This window comes from Podarcis erhardii (genome assembly GCF_964252035.2).
Source record: "Podarcis erhardii genome assembly, chromosome: 4".
Classification (NCBI taxonomy): Eukaryota; Metazoa; Chordata; class Lepidosauria; order Squamata; family Lacertidae; genus Podarcis; species Podarcis erhardii.
In genome coordinates this window covers 99,433,111-99,450,950 of record NC_138508.1, presented here as the reverse complement: position 1 = coordinate 99,450,950, position 17,840 = coordinate 99,433,111, and the positions used below count along the sequence as shown (strand labels likewise).

At 40.9% G+C, this 17,840-nt stretch overlaps 1 protein-coding gene across 8 annotated transcripts in view; it reads right to left on the bottom strand.

The window, feature by feature from the left end:
- DACH1 (dachshund family transcription factor 1) overlaps positions 1 to 17,840 on the bottom strand; it is a 355,617-nt gene that overhangs the window by 196,795 nt on the left and 140,982 nt on the right. For all 8 annotated transcript variants that reach the window (XM_081858109.1, XM_081858105.1, XM_081858106.1 and 5 more), the window contains exon 2: positions 10,919 to 11,034. In XM_081858109.1, coding sequence (XP_081714235.1) covers positions 10,919 to 11,034 — 116 coding nt within the window. The remainder of the gene's footprint in view (positions 1 to 10,918; positions 11,035 to 17,840) is intronic.

Here is a 17,840-nt window from a genome sequence, read left to right as displayed (position 1 = left end):
TTATCCATTAATCCATATGATGTGTTTTGGATGATTAATTTATTGGCTAGTGAACAGGTCTATATAAAAAAATGGATATAAAAAGTGTTAGTTTAAATGTTTTTTTAAGAAAGTAGAAAGGCAATTGCAGTCAAATGGAATTCAGATCTTGCTTGACCTCAATATATACATATATATTATAAATTCTGATCAGTTTGTGACTTCTGACTAGCCGCTATTGTATGGTAATCATTTAAAATTTACAATTTTTTAGACCTGCACATTACAAAATATTCCTTTTCAATATGCTTCTTGGCACGGTCACTATATAGGCAATGAATGAGGCATGAACATGGAGAAACTTAGATGTACCATCATTTGGCAGATCTGACTAATGCCGTGTATTACCAGGGTCAGCTCCACCAATTTTCTTAAGACACAAAAATATTTTGAAGGCATGAGTATCTTGGTTATTTAGGGAATCTCTGGAGATTAGGTGTCCATGATAGTATAAAGAAGTGGAATATGGAAAAAGTTTTCTCTTCAAACTGGAGCAAACAATTAACCCAAAAGAGATGGAATTAAGGTCATTCGGGAATATTCTTGCTAACATAACTCAATTTCATTGTGGAGCTAAAAAGTAAACAGCTTCGTTTGCACATCACACTATGCCAAACACACTAGCAACAAAACAACAGCTCGTGGTTAGTGAGGACAGAACTTAAACCACAAGCCTAATTTCCAATGACTTGTGAAGCAGCTGTACAAAGGACCAGAGAGGTGCAAAGCACCCACAAGCTCCTCTCTGGGGAGTCTGCACATATATTGGTGCTGCTAAGCCATGGGTAATTAATTTTGGGAAATCTTACTTTGTTGGAACAAGGAACTGATTTGATGACCTTCTTGAAATGATGCAAGTTGCTGGGCTCAGAGCTCCTGTTAAGTTGTTTGTTGTTATGATCTGATTGTTATTTTCATTTTGAACTACCATGGTTTGACTTGGATTTGCAAACCATGGCAGGGACACTAAGAGTTAGTAAGGGAGTGAAAAGGAGTGGGCGCAAGTCTTCTCCTAGTTTAGAAAATGCTAAACTAGACTCTTTATTACACTGCTAGCTGCATTTATATATGAAGGTGGAGAAGTGGACAAATCAATGGTTTTCATCAAAAGATTTGCTGTAGATTTAAGAAGCAACCCTTTTCACCACCATGTTGTCAACAAACACAAACGAAAAGCAGATGAAACATTTCCAAGCCATGCCTGAAGTAGAAACAGACATCAACTGTGTAGTGTTCATTAGAATAGGATTATAAAGCAATTTACAATCACAGATACAAGGCAGCAAACAAAAACAAAACACACAAACAAAAAAGAACCTCTGCACTACAAATAAAAACTCTAGTGATTATACTGTAAGCTCTGTTAAAAGGAATCACATTAAGTTACCATAGGAACGACACTGTAAAAGGCTTGTAGAGGTAAGAAATGCATGAGACGTTAGCATTTAGTGACAGAGATGAAATGAAAACCCTTCTATTGGGAATGGGACACAGATGGATCTGTGTTAAGTGAATAAATACAATTAAATCATAAATAACTTCAAAGGAGCCAGTGGAGCAGAATCAAATACAGAGAGCAGTTAGCCAAGAGGACACAAAACCATAAAGAAGAAGGAAAGCGAACTAAAGAAAAGTTTCCAAACAAAGCAGGGGGAATGGTTCTGCTAACTGAATATCTGATCCCTCTTACTAAAACTAACATTAGATAGATAGACGTTAGAGGGTAGATATATTCCTGTATTTAATTTCTAGGCGTTTAGACTATGAAGGACATGAATTTGCTTTCAGTTTACTTGCAAAAGCTGATCATAAGTATGCATCACAAGGCTTCATAAACAATGCAATGGTATTATGCTAATGTCATGTTTATCTTTTCCATGTATCGTGCCACACCAGATCTTCCTTTTTGAAATTACCAAAACCCACAAAAATTACAGGAATATTTAAGACAGATTTTTATCAGAGAGGGAGAGAGAGATGCTCAGAGCTGTATATCAATTGAACATGGGCAAATAAAGTTAAATAAAACAGAAAAAGAAGTTCACAGAAGGAGCTGTGTTAAGTCTGCTGCAGAGAAATCAACGAAAAGTCGTGCGGTACCTTAAAGACTAACAAATTTACGGCAGCATAAGCTTTCATGGACTAAAGCCCATTTCATCATATGCAATAAAAGAAAGATAATTAAAAATGGTCATATTTCAAACTGTACGCTTCTACTCTCAGATAGGACTACATTTTTAAAAGGTTGGTTAAGAGTTCTCAGCCAAAGGGAATGAAGGCCTCAGAGAGTAAGAATGAAAGAAAGAAAATAAGGGATGATAGTGGAAGAGACCTCCAAGAGGAAATATAAGAGCCCCAATTAATTTTCCTTTATGTCTCCAATGGTTTGGATTTATGTTCCGGTTTGTTAAACAAATCCCGAAGGTTAGAAGGGTAATGCATAGAAGTGAGTTCATATGCATATCCCTTCCAAATTTATGACTTAAATAGCAAAACCTGTGTTTGGAACTTATGCTAGGATTAAATAGGTGTAAATCTGGGTCCAATGAAATTTGTAATGATTATTAATGAAAATGTCATAGATATGGATGTCAAAAAATGGATGAATTACACATGTGAGTTAGTGTGCCCATTTGAAGAATGAGGAGAATAGCTGTGATTCACAGACAAGGATGAAATGCCAGGTTGCTCAGGGCAACTTCCTGGAACAGGTTTATTCACGTGGAAGAGGAATGAATATCTACTGAACTCTAGAAATTATAAAACATCATGAGCCCCTGTTCCATAATATCAGTCATATAAATTTAATTCACAAAAATAAGTAAATCTATTAGAAACTAGTTGAATTAAATAAATTAGTTGATTTAGCAATATAGCACAAAGCTCTTCTAAATGCAGGCAGACAATGCCATATCCTCCATAATATGTTGCCATCAAATATAAAAATCAGCTTATTGGGGTCTTTTCCAGGCTTCAGAATTAAATTTGAGCCAGCCTTTCACATATCTGAAAAGCTTCACTTTCAGACTGTATATAAATACTAAAGGTAAAAGGTAAAGGACCCCTGGATGGTTAAGACCAGTCAAAGGCGACTATGGGGTTGCAACGCTCATCTCGCTTTCAGGCCAAGGGATCCGGCATTTGTCCACAGACAGCTTTCCGGATCATGTGGCCAGCAGGACTAAACTGCTTCTGGGGCAACGGGACACCGTGACAAGTGCCAGAGCGCACGGAGTCCACCCCTTGTGTTTCTGTCCATCATTGCTCTAGGTAGGCCTCCTCAAAGCAGCTCAGAAAAGAGAAGGAAATCATTCAAAGGGCAAGTATTTGTGAATAAACCATTAGCTAATTATTCAATTTACCGTATTTTTCGCTCTATAAGGCGCACCAGACCACAAGACGCATCTAGTTTTTGGAGGAGGAAAACAAGAAAAAAAATAGTCTGAATATCAGAAGCCAGAACAGCAAGAGGGATCGCTGTGCAGTGAAAGCAGCAATCCCTCTTGCTGTTCTGGCTTCTGGGATAGCTGCGCAGCCTGCATTCGCTCCATAAGACGCACACACATTTCCCCTTACTTTTTAGGAGGGAAAAAGTGAGTCTTATAGAGCAAAAAATACGGTAAGTATCTGTTGCTGCACAGAACAAAGTATTGTCCTGCTGCCATGCTACAAACTGTAGAATCTGGATTGCTGGCATTGATCCAGAAGTGCCTATTTCTCCACTCACTTCCAAGAAAAAAAAAGGTATATCAATAACACCATATCAACAAAAATGTGTACCAATGCACAAAATCCATCAATGTGTACCACGAAGATTCAGGAAATACTCCAGCTCCCTTATTCGATACCTGCCATCAATATTGCAAGTTTCCAGTGGAAAGTCTTTGTTCTGTGTCTTGGTGAGATTACCTGCTATTCACAAAAAACTCTGTAGTTACAAAGTGCTGCATTCATCACACGTCAATCATATGTAACTTATGTAAAATATTTAACCTTTTAACCTTCCATTATCCTCTTGCTGGTAGCTTAAGGACCTCCCGAGCCAGCTAGACCATAGATCATATAGAATTGTTACTGAGACCAGGCTAGCCGCCTACAGAAGTTGGGGATTTCGTCTCACCGGTCCCACACTTTGGGACACTCTTCCAGCAGAAAATCAACAGACACCCTTATTTTTTTATTTTCAGGTGTCTCTTGATAGTCCTGTGTTTACATTTTTTGATCAGCCAGTTATTGTGTTGATAATGATTTACTATTTTGACGGTATGTTATATTCTGTTGCATATACTACTGCCCACTGCCAAGTTACATTGTATGAATTGTCAGTATATAAATACTTTTATAAATAAATAAAAACCAATGAGATTTATGGGATCTGAGACAGCCACGATGCTCTTGCTTAGGAACAGCTGCTTCTGTCTCGTTGCATATAGTCTGCTTACTAGGCCAAACCACCACGGGATCAGAAACCGAATGCAAAGCCACGTAAATTGGTGTTGGGGACCTTTCTGGATCCCAGCCTCACAGGCCAAATTTGACAGCTGGGTGGGGCTGCCCACTGGTTAATCACCTGACAACACCATGACATCAGGTAACTTCTTAGTCCTGGACTTCAAGCAACACGAGGCACTTACAAAGAACCTTTAAGCCACCTGAGACTTTGGTTTAGAGCCAAAACCTGCTTTCTGCAGGGGCACTGGTAGAGACAACGTACAACGGGTAATACACTTTAAGCCTTATGATTGTGCATTGGCAGCTACATCTGTAGATGTCCCAGACCTGGTGTCATAAAGGGTAGGTGGGCATGCTTTGAGGGGATAGGTTTTGCAGGCCTCTGACAGGCCTGGCCCATAGTCTAGATGATTCCCACCCCTAAAGTAAACATTTACTCTATCATGTCAGAAATGAAATAATATTAAGCTTTTCACTTTAGTTATTTACTGGAAATAATCTACAAACTTTTAAAATTTAAATCTTTTTTGGACAAGATATTTGTGTTTGGGCTGCCTTGCACATTTCAAAATTCTTACACTATGCATAATTCTGTCGCAATCATCATCTTAAACATTTCCTATTACCAAAGCCACCAAAAAGCTGAAATGCAACAGTAGTGAAGTGTTTATTTATTTATATTACTTAGAAACTCCTCCCGAAACAGAGTAAATGTGCTTGCAATAAGAAAACACAAATATACAGACCAAAAAATCTTAGGTTACCCAGCAGCCTCCTATTAACTTATGATTCATAGACTCATACCAGTATAGAATTGTAGAACTGGAAGGGACTATGAGGGTCATCTAGCCCAGTGTTTCCCAACCACAGGCCATGTGGCCCCCTGGGGCCCCTAGGATGTTCCAAGGGCCTCCCAGGTGAAAATCACATAAATGGGGGTCACAGCATGAGGCTAGGGGGCCACAGAGGGAAGTGAGAAGTGAAGGGGTGGAATCATTTTTTATATTTAAAAAATCTTGATTGGCTGGCTATCCGCTTGGCCAATCACAAGCAAATAAGAGAGTGGCCCACCAGGACCCAATTTTGTCACATATGTTTTCCTCTTTAGTGATCCTGGTTTGTTTCCGGTGGGAGAGGGTGATCACTGAGGCTCCCATTTTGACCAGTGGACCCTATGATCCAGAACCCCGAGGTCAGGTTAAGTGTGATGGTGGGGTGGCAATGGGTAGGGCAAGCCAGAACTGCTTGTTCCTGTTGCCACAGTGCTGGGCCTGCTGAGAGCCTGGGCCTGACTCTGCAAGGTGCAGGGTTCAATCTACCCCGTGCCTATCAGGGCCTTTGGATGTTGCCAAGGGGCGCAGGGCCCGTCGGCAGCATCGGCCAGGCTCTGCAAGGCACGGGGTGAAATCCGCCTGAGCTCCTAGCCTAGTGGGGTCATCTGGTGCTGCTGACTTGCATCTAATAAATAACTAAGTGTCTACACAGAAGAAAGCCGCAATGAGTTCAGTGAGCCTTACTCCCAGGTAAGGGTGTGGGGGGCTATAGCGTTTTATCTAGGCAGCCAGGGCTTCTCCGGATGGCAAGGTATTTTTGCACCAGGTCAGTGAGGACCACTTGCTTTTTAAACTGCTCCCATATATACAGAACTCCCAGTGCGCCTTCTGGCCTGTATCTGTAGGTTTCCCCCTCTGTGTCAAATAACTGGCGTCAAATAACTGCTGTGTACTTTTTATAATACATGGAAGATGGATCTCCATTGGGAAGTTCTGGACTCTCCTTCCTTGGAGGTTTCTAAGCAGAGCTTGGATGGCGGTCTGTCAGGGATGCTTGAGCTGAGTTTCCTACATTGCAGGGGGTTGGACTACATGACTCTCTTTTATACAGTGGTGCCCCGCAAGACGAATGCCTCGCAAGACGGAAAACTCGCTAGACGAAAGAGTTTTCCGTTTTGGAGGTGCTTCGCAAAACGAATTTCCTATGGGCTTGCTTCGCAAGACGAAAATGTCTTGCGAGTTCCTGCGGTTCCCCCCCTTCCCCCCCCTTTTTCTAAGCCGCTAAAACGCTTATCCGCTTAGCCGATAAGCCGCTAAAAGCCTCTAAAAGCCTCTAAACTGCTAATAGCGCTAATCCGCTAAGCCGTCAATGGGCTTGCTTCGCAAGACGAAAAAACCGCTAGACGAAGAGACTCGCGGAACGGATTCTTCTCGTCTTGCGAGGCACCACTGTACTATGGTTCTGTTTTTCTGCTTCAACAATGTTTCATTATGGTTATATAATTTTATGTAATTGTATTTTGTATAAATTATAAAAAATATTTTAAAACATTTAACAAAACATTTAAATAGCTACCTTTATACCGTAGGTAGGATGGGGGGGCATGGGCGTATCCAGGATTTTTGTTAGGGGGCAGGCTTTAATTAGAGTGGCAGAACCGCAGATTTGTATTGATTTGTATTGGTTTTTTATATGCCTGTTGTCTTTGTCCATGGAGTTTTCTTGGCAGGGATACTGGAGTGGCTTTCTTGGGCTCCATGATCACTGCAGATGGTGACAGCAGCCACGAAATTAAAAGACGCCTGCTTCTTGGGAGAAAAGCAATGACAAACCTAGACAGCGTCTTAAAAAGCAGAGACATCACCTTGCCAACAAAGGTCCATATAGTTAAAGCCATGGTTTTTTTCCCAGTAGTGATGTATGGAAGTGAGAGCTGGACCATCAAGAAGGCTGATCGCTGAAGAATTGATGCTTTTGAATTATGGTGCTGGAGGAGACTCTTGAGAGTCCCATGGACTGCAAGAAGATCAAACGTATCCATTCTTAATAGTGGGGCGCCCCTCTTGTTTCTGTCCTAGGCCATGAGCCAGGCCCCGCCTGCGGAAGGACAATGAAGGTGTATGTTCGGGGTCTCCCCAACACCTCAGTTCTCTGTACGGGATCGTGTCATATTAAGAACATGCCAATAAAGCTGTTGTTGTGGCTCTCAAAAAAAAAAAAAACAAAACAAAACAAAAGTATCCATTCTTAAGGAAATCAGCCCTGAGTGCTCACTGGAAGGACAGATCCTGAAGCTGAGGCTCCAATACTTTGGCCACCTCATGAGAAGAGCCAGGAAAAGACTCCCTGGAAAAGACCCTGATGTTGGGAAAGATGGAGGGCACAAGGAGAAGGGGACGACAGAGGACAAGATGGTTGGACAGTGTTCTCGAAGCTACAAACATGAGTCTGACCAAACTGCGGGAGGCAGTGGAAGACAGGAGTGCCTGGCGTGCTCTGGTCCATGGGGTCATGAAGAGTCGGACACGACTAAACGACTAAACAACAACGTATTGGTTTTTCTTCTTATTGGGGGGCAGCTCTCCCCCCCCCCGGCTACATCCGGGGGCGGGGGCACAGGAAGAAAACAGGGTCAAAAGGGGGCCGCAGTCAGAAAAAGGTTGGGAAACACTGATCTAGTCCAACCCACTCCAATGCAGAATTATTTTGTCCGACAAGGAACTCTAACCCACGATCCTGAGATTAAGTGTCTCAGGCTAATGACTGAGCTATGAAAGGTATGATAATCATGTCACCTAAGGGCAATACATTCTATCAACCTCAGCTGTACTCCATTTGGAGCGGGGAGATGTGAACAATGTAACTGACATGATCAATAGGCTTGATTTCTGTATATCCAAAATTAAGTACAGTACTGAGCAATCCTCCAGTGGGCGGGGGTACAGTTGGGATAACAGCCAAGGAAAAGCTGAAAGGGCAAAGCCTGCAATCAGATACATTATTATCTAGACTTAAGCACCACTTAACACAGTGGGACTTAATTTTGGTTAAACATTGCAAACAACTGTGCTGCAATGTAGACAATGTCTTCAGAAAAAGTTTGCTTTGATACACAAACTGCTATCCTGTTTCCAAGTTCCTTAAACTGTTCTTAATCCACCGCTGTGGAGGTTTTGGTTGGTTGGTTGGTTGCAAGTCACTTTGGGTTGCCTTAGGCAGGATAAAGCAACAAACAAATGTAATAAATAATAATATAATGCTATTCAGTGTGGCTTTGCATTCCAGTGCAACATAAGCAGAGGGCTAGCATGAAAAATCAGTTCTGCCTGCATTTCTTTAGCCTCTGTTACTTTGTGCATCTGTATATTTTGAATGAATCTGGTAAAAATAATTTAAAAGTCCCTGTAAAGAAGGTTTTATTTTAAAGAGAAACAAAGAAGCACTTATTGTGCTCCATCACAGACAGCGGACAACACTTCCAGTTTTAAGAACAGTGCATTCAGGTCAACTAAGCACTTATCCAACAATTAAGGAGATTATCTGACATCAGACACAAAACAGTTGCACTTTTGAAGATGTTCCCTCATCTCTCTCTCTTTTTCTTCCCCCATCCTTTTGTTCTTTGTGTGTGTGTGCTCCTTTAAAACCAAACACCACCACAATGTTTACAATTAATACAGACAATGCATGAAAACCCAACAAATGCATAGAAAAATGATAGTACTTTCATAAGAAAGCCCCACCCCTCCAGCTCTCCTCAAACCCTTGCAAATTACTACAATAAAAAGCACTAAACCCTTAGAAGACAAGGAATGAAGAGGAAAACATAAAGTGAGAGAATAGGAAGGAAAAAACAGTGAAAAGAAAAATATCCCGTCTAATACTCCTAGAACCTTGATGTCTGTTGTGCCTGGAATTCTTTAACACATCTTTCAAAATCCATCATTATATTCGAACATTTCCATTGAGCCTTTGGCTCCAGTAGCCCTCATCATTCTCCTGAAATGAAACCTAAGGACTGTATACAAATTTGCATTTGCGCATGTTCATCTCTTCTTATCCTTCTCCTTGATGCATCCGGGTTCCTCCACCTTTTATTCTAGCCTATGTACACCTTCTGTTCTTTCCTGTTTTCTTGTATTAATCTGCATTTTTACCCGTTTATCCTGTCCTCTCTTCAATAAGCTCCTGACCGTTCTATACACACACAACAGCCTTGTAAGGTAGGTGAGGCTGAAAGAGAATAACAGACCAATGCTTCACAACTGCCTAGAGATTTAAACCTTGGTCTCTTTACACCAAACGGAGTCATCTATCTGAGGTGTACACAACTAAAACCATATTGATGGCCTATTTCATTTTTACTACCTCAAGGGGGCCATAGTACTATATTCACCTCAGGAAAATACATTTTTGTGTCAATTTTAAATCTGTGTTTTGTTTTTAATACATTTTGGGCAAACCACCTTTCCTCTTCTACAGCTTATGTAATGCAGTTTTTTTTTTCCTTCATTCTGGATCTGCACAGGTCTCCCCAACGCAGTGCTCAGATGAGGGAAGCTATAGGGTCCTTCAAGGAATAGAACTAGAGAGCAGACCCCCACAGACCTTTGTGAAAGAGCAGAACGCTGCTGTTTTCCATTATTAAAAAGATCCAGTTGTTCAATGTAACTCCACCCAGTTTTGGCTAACGTCCCTCTTACGCCATCCCACATAATTCAGGAAAGTTCCTCCAATGTCCAGGGGAGACTTTGAGAGAGGAGGAGGAGGAAGGTTGGATGGAAACGTCTTCTCCTATTCACATTTCTCAGGATCGAAGCCAAGAAAAGGAATTCTGGCAACAAGATGCCACCTGGATAGAAATGGCTAGTAAAGGGATCGGATGTAGCTGTTGCAGCCAAAATAGCACGGTTGTAACAAAAACAATATAGGAATTGATTTACTGGAAATGAGTTTTATTTCCATTTTGGTATTGTATCATATAAAACCGCATAATGACAGCAACATATGCATTTTAATTACAGTGGTGCCTCGCAAGACGAAATTAATTCGTTCCGCGAGTTTTTTCGTCTTGCGATTTTTTCGTCTTGCGAAGCACGGACTTTGGAAAAGCTTCAAAAATCACCAAAGTCTTCAAAAACCTCAAAAAAGGCTACCACACCACGTGCTATGAGTTGCTCCTCGAAGTGAATGCACGGTTTTAAGAAAAAGGAAACAAAGTTGCAAGACAAAGGAAACAAACTTGCAAGACGTTTTTGTCTTGCAAAGCAAGCCCATAGGGAAATCCGTCTTGCGAAGCAACTCAAAAAACGAAAAACTCTTTCGTTTTGCGAGTTTTTCATCTTTTGAGGCATCCGTCTTGTGAGGTACCACTGTATGAGTTACATATGATCCATGCAAAGGGACAACAAGCTGGCTTCATAGGCGGTTGAAGGGAAGGAGGAGGTCTCTGCAACATTCTGGGGGCTGGGGTACAGAGTTCCTGCTCATATGGACATGCAACATATTACACACCCATTAGCTAATAAAAGTTTTCATTCATCAGGAAATTATTGCAGAGCAGTACAAAATGATGGTGATTTTAAAATAATGCGTGGACGTCCTATGGAATTAAGGGGTGCGGTTACCACACCATAGAGTACAAATTTCCTACCTGTTGGTGGGATGATTCCCGGAGACATAAGACCAGGGACAGAATGTGGCATGATATGTGAATTCTCTGGAGAGGTGACACTTTGAGTCCGCTTAGGAGGCCGACCAGGTCTGGAACTGAAAGAGGGGAAACCAAACAAAAAAAAAAACAACTTTACAATTAAGCTGTTGTCTTACACATCATTTCAAAGTTGTTTCAATTGGTAACATGGACTGTAAATAAATTTGTTTCAAGGACGGTTGCTTTTGCAGTTAGATGTAATAGACTTCCATCACTAATTAGATTACATGCTGAATTCATTTTCCTCATTGAAGATCAGCCGCGCTTGATGCATAATTCATAGCCTGCACCTCGTTACCTGCTTCTTCATATTAATATCTATACACAGTTTGAATTGCCTCGTTTGCATATGCTAAAGTTCTGCATGCAGCCTTCAGCATGAAAATTATGCACTAACTTGTAATAATTATTACAGTCAGCCTGCTATTGATTTATGAGACTTTTAAAAACCAAATATGTGTAGTACTTGTAATGAATGATATTTTAAGGTTCTTCAGGAAATTAAAAGGCAATGGCTGCCTAAGGAAATGTTCTGCTTGTTTGATTTAATACTACAGTTAGCTGGGAGGTGGAATGAAAGAGTGATTCAGACCTATAGCACATTTTTCGATGATATGTTTTATTACTTCGCACTACTACCCTGATATCTAGATGATAAATGACAATACATATCTAATATGTGAAAAGGTCTTGCAATTTCTTTATTTTTTGTCACGTAAAAGATAAGTCAAGTTATCATTTAACCCTTATTCTATTTAAAAGCAAAAAAATCTTGCTTTAAATAAGGCACATTATTCAGAAAAGGCTTTGAATTGTTTGTAAGGCATCCTTGAAAAATTGCAGTCCTGGCACCTTACATCTGTTCTGTGTGAATACATAGAAGGGATTGTACACATTCCCTAACTCTGAAAGCCTTTAAATTTTGATTTACTAGAATATGGTAATAAATACACAGATCCCACTATTTTGGGACCCCATTCAGAAGAAATGTTCACCACAGAAAAACGAAGGTGAGGTTACTTTCTGCTGACTGTACAATAGACCCTTCACACAACAATACCAGATTGGAATTGCCAATCTCATGGAAACCTAAAAGCAAGCAGCTATGTGAGAGGCTCCTCCCTGAAGTCTACTGTGCTAAACTGTGGACAATCCATAAGGAAGGACTTGGCGTGTTCCCTATGCCACAGGCAGGATGGGGAGCCTGCTCCTGTCATTGAATGGGATTTCACACAGTTAAAAGGCAACAAGAAGAAACATCAAAAGTGGATGTGAAAACCATAAGGTAAAGGGACCCCTGACCATTAGGTCCAGTCGTGGCCGACTGGGGTTGTGGTACTCATCTCGCTTTATTGGCCAAGGGAGCCAGAGTACAGCTTCCGGGTCATGTGGCCAGCATGACTAAACCGCTTCTGGCGAACCAGAGCAGCGCACGGAAACGCCGTTTACCTTCCCGCCAGAGCAGTACCTATTTATCTACTTGCACTTTGACGTGCTTTCAAACTGCTAGGTTGGCAGGAGCAGGGACCGAGCAACGGGAGCTCACCCTGTCGCGGGGATTTGAACCGCCGACCTTCTGATCGGCAAGCCCTAGGCTCTGTGGTTTAACCCACAGCGCCACCCGCGTCCCGTGAAAACCATACTTGAAGTACAAAGGATCTGTATGCATAGCAGGGTTGTTCTTTCTACGTGAATTTACAGAGCAGTACCCAAGTATGTTTAAAAAATACCTTCTGAGGCACTTTTGAAGAGTAGGGTAGTATGGTGAGTTATTTGAGCAAGTTGGAAGAAGGGTTTTAATGGGGGTTCTTCAGATTAAAGTGTCCTATTATGGGACAAGGAAATTTTAAAGAAGCTTTTTTGCTGCCTACAAGCTCTTTTGATAAAAAAGGGAATCCCAACAGTTAAACAACAACAGCTGCTGTTATATAAAAAAATTCCATTGAACTCAAAATTCTGCTGTTGAATTTATTTATTTAAATTATTGAATTTTTAAATGTTACATTACGAATTAAACTTATTTTTATTACACCGTACATTTATCTTACATCACTTCAGTATTTATTATTTATTATACAGTCGAATTTACCTTAATATTGCCAGCCTTTTCAACTGCACACCATTTTTTCATTATACCATACTCATCAAAAAATTTCCACTGCTTCTTAAATACCTGTTTTAGTTCTCTTATTCTACTTGTTACACCCGCTAACTCTGCATATTCTAACATCTTAAGCTGCCAATCCTCCTTGCTGGGGACCTATACACTTTCCATTTTGGGGCTAGCAAGATCTGAGCCACTGTTATTGCACATATTTTTCTGACTCCTGGGAATCTCTGTCTGGCTAATTCCTAACAAAAATGGGTTTTTTGTTATTGTTGTTTTGGAAATGTTGTTTTAAACACTTTTTTCATCTCATTATATATCATTTCCCAATATTCTTTTACAATTTTGCATGCCCACCACACATGAAAAAAGGTTCCTTCTACTTCTTTACGTTTCCAACACAAATCCAATTCCGCATTATACATTTGAGCCAATCTACTCGGAGCTGAATACCATCTATGGATCATTTTCATAAAGCTCCACTATTGAATTTAATATGACACCCTACACCTTACGTTTCTAGGCCTTGTTTTTGCAAAGAAGAATTACACACACACACACACACACACACACACACACACACACACACACACCACAGGTAATAGTGGTTTGTTAAGTCAGCTCCAAATATCAATTATGTTTATATGATGGGCATCATTTTCACTGTGGCACTTTTCTGCATGGAAGAAGTAAAGGTTAGAGGGCTGGACTTGGATGTGGGAAGCTAAATTTCAAATCCCCATTCAGCTATTCGGTGTTACCACCTCACAGGTAAGATAGAAATAACCTCACATCCTCCATCCTGTAATTCTGGCAGAGTAAGAATGTGATAAATAAATACATACCATGCAGGCACACATAAACACATACAGGACACACTAAATTCTAATTTGTTGACTGTGGATGAAATATTACCTCATCCATCTAGTTCTACTTCTTACGAGACTTTTTTTTAGGGTTGACTTCAAAGCAGCAAATAATTAGAATGTACACACTGCAGAGTATTCCAAAATATGATAATACCAGAAACGTCTTATTTATGTCCATTTCTAGATGTAAGACATATGTAACACAATGCCTGCCTTCACTGTGAGCATTAGATCATCTTTGTGTTTTCAGAAACCTACTTTTTAAAAAACTACAATCCATCCCTAATAAACGAATAACGATCAAAGTACAGGGCATTTCCTTGGAGTTTAATGACTCAAGACCTTGGGCCATTAACCTTAACTGGTCATTAATTCCCAAGTTAATGACCTGAATTGAGGTCATTATTAATATAAAGCCACAAGATTTTTGTTTGGTTGGACGTGGGGTGTGGGGTTCTTCTCTCTCACACACAAAAAACACCCTTATTTTCTAAACTTTCTGGGGCGGGGAACACATGAGAATCGAATTGTTTTTTGCTGTACTTCAAGCACTGTGCTAAATATACTCACTGTTCTTGGGCATGTTCTGTATCACCACAATGAAAATAAATGTACTGTGTTGGATCCGCATACACAATGCACTTTCTTATCCAAGAACAGCTCCTTTGCATCCTGCTTTAGAGCATTCCATGAGCAAAACTAAATCATATGTGACTGATAAAAATCAATCACACAACAAGCTACTATAAACCAGGTAGTTCCCACTCCAGGTTATGATTAGCATTACTGAAACTCCAGCAAAAGCAGCCAGGTTACAACTTGGCACCAAAAAACCCCACTTTTAAGGGGTTCCATAACCAGGACACTACAGGGCTAAAGATCCTCTCCTTCATCCTCATCTACCATACAGCTCTCAAAGGGGGCCCCTCCAAACCAGATCTTAACTCTTGGGCAAGACAATATGGTAAAAAGAATACTCCCTCTTGGCCCTAAGGTGTTTGGGCTTTGCAAGTCATTACCAAGACTTTGAAATCAGACCAAAAATATATTGGCAGCCAGTCCAGTTCCTCTAGGACCGCTATAAAATGGTTCCTATTAGATGTATTATTTGTATGCCTTGCATTCCGCACTAGCTGCAAATTAATAATAATAATAATAATAATAATAATAATAATACCCCGCCTATCTATACCCAGCCACTCTGGGCGGCTTCCAGCAGAATATTAAAATACAATAATTCATCAAATATTAAAAGCTTCCCTAAACAGGGCTGCCTTCAGATGTCTTCTAAAAGTCAGATACTTGTTTATTTCCTTGACATCTAATGGGAGGGCATTCCACAGGGCGGGCGCCACTACTGCGAGGGCTCTCTGCCTGGTTCCCTGTAGCCTCACTTGTCGCAGTGAGGGAACTGCAAGAAGGCCCTCGGAGCTGGACCTCAGTGTCCAGGCTGAATGATGGGGGTGGAGACGCTCCTTCAAGTATACTGGGCTGAGGCCATTTAGGGCTTTAAAGGTCAGCACCAACACTTTGAATTGTGCCTGGAAACATACTGTGAGCCAAAGTAGGTCTTTCAGGGCTGGTGTTATGTTTTGTGCCTTCTTCAAGGGCAGCCCCACACAGAGTACCCTGAGGTAATCCAAGCATGAAATACTGTGGCCAAGCTTTCCTTATCCAAGAACAGTCATAGCTTAGGAGCCAAAAAGAACTTCAAAATGAACAGGAGCCACTGATTGGCCTCCAGTAAGAAAGATAGATCTAGAGTACTCCCAGACTACACTCATTGAGAGGAAATGCAACCCTGTCTCTGGTAGATTGCCTATCAAATTACCAGAGAGTGGAATCATCAAGACTCTTGTTGGGAATAAGTTTGCTGGCTTTTATCCAGCCCATTACAGGTCACAACAACAGTCCAGCACCTGCACAACCTCACCTGAAACACATAACAAGGACAAATAGAGTTGAATGTCATCAATGTACTGAAAGCACTCAATTTCAAAACCAATGATGTTCTAACCCAATGTTCTAATCCCGTATCGGAGACAAGATGGAACGCTTCAGACTTTACCGAACAACAATTATGGGGCAGAGCAGAAGTATTCCAAAACTATATTCTGCAACTCGCCTTGCGGATATGAGAAAAACTACCACAACCTTACACCCAACTCTCATCTTGCAGAGGTTGTCCAGTAAGATACCATGGGGTTGATGACATCAATAGCTACTGAGAAACCCAGAAAAACTAACATGGTCCTATTGTCCCTATCTGTCTACTGGAACAGTTCTGCCTTCAGGGCAACCAAGGCTGTTTTGGTCTAAAATCCTGAGCTGAATGTACACTGGAATGAGTTTACATAATGCATTTCCTCCAAGAACATTGGAAGATGACTGGTCACCACACTTTATACAGGAAGGAGATATTAGTGACTGGATGGTAGTTCTCATACATTACCAAGTTCAGGGACATCCTCTTCAGGAAGGGCCACACTACTACCTCTCTCAGAGCAGCAGGCATCAACCCCTGGACCAACCCAAAACACACACACAAACACACACACACACACACACACACACACACACACACAAACTCACTCTCTCTCTCTCTCTCTCTCTCTCTCTCTCTAAATATATATACAGTGGTACCTCACGTTACATACGCTTCAGGTTACAGACTCCGCTAACCCAGAAATAGTGCTTCAGGTTAAGAACTTTGCTTCAGGTTGAGAACAGAAATCATGCTCCAGCAGGAGGCCCCATTAGCTAAAGTGGTGCTTCAGGTTAAGAACAGTTTCAGGTTAAGTACGGACCTCCGGAACGAATTAAGTACTTAACCCGAGGTATCACTGTATAATGGCCCAGAAAGATGAATATAACTTGACACACAAGATATTACCATCTGTGGAACTTTACAAAATATATAGGAATCACTGAAACACCCACACGTCAACGAAGTAGTAATAATAACAACAATTGATGGCATTTTGCATAAGCTATCTAGTCAGAGAGAATAAATATATTATATTCCCTAATATCCTCACAGTTGTTAACATATATTATATCTTCATGTATTTCGAATTTACTGTAAGGTCTGGGGTGGGTGGGTGGGTTGGTTGGTTGGTTGGTTGGTTGGTTGGTTGGTTATTTGTTCCTGGAAGAAGAAACACTGCACCCAAGAGTTTTCACAAGTCACTACTAAGATAACCAGTTATTTATGTCAACAGAGGCACAAATACCATATTTTTAGATAACACAGTTCACAAGCAGGACACTCTTGTTCTTCTTTTTTAAAAAAGAAATGTTTCATTTATATGACCTTCACATTTTTCCCCATATTACATCATTAAACAAAAGCAGTTGCTGTTCAGTGACCTGGCTTGTATTTGACTTTCTGCTGACAACACTGGCAAAAAAAAAACCAAAGCGCGGGGGGGGGGGGGTTCCCTGATCTTCCCCCATTAACTGGGAAAATTGGGCTGGAGGTTTGCCCTGTTTTACTTATATTAGCAATATGAAAAACACTTTATTTCATGAAGATCTACAACCACCACATGGGCTGTGTGTGTATGTTCAGAACGTATTCAATGTGCAGTGATATTTAAAGTATGGGATGGACTGGGACACACAGACTTAGGGTGGGTCACTGTTCTCTTGGTCCTTGTCCCAGCAGAACTTGGAAAACCAGGTCATGCTCAGAATGCATTCCTTCTGCTGTATTAGAGAGACAATGGGGAGCAGCAAGACCTTCACACACATAGAGGGGCAAAAAAAATGAGAGGCACAAATACAAGATGGGTGACACCTGGCTTGAGAGCAGTACATGTGAAAAGGATCTAGGAGTCTTGGTTGACCACAAACTTGACATGAGCCAACAGTGTGATGTGGCAGC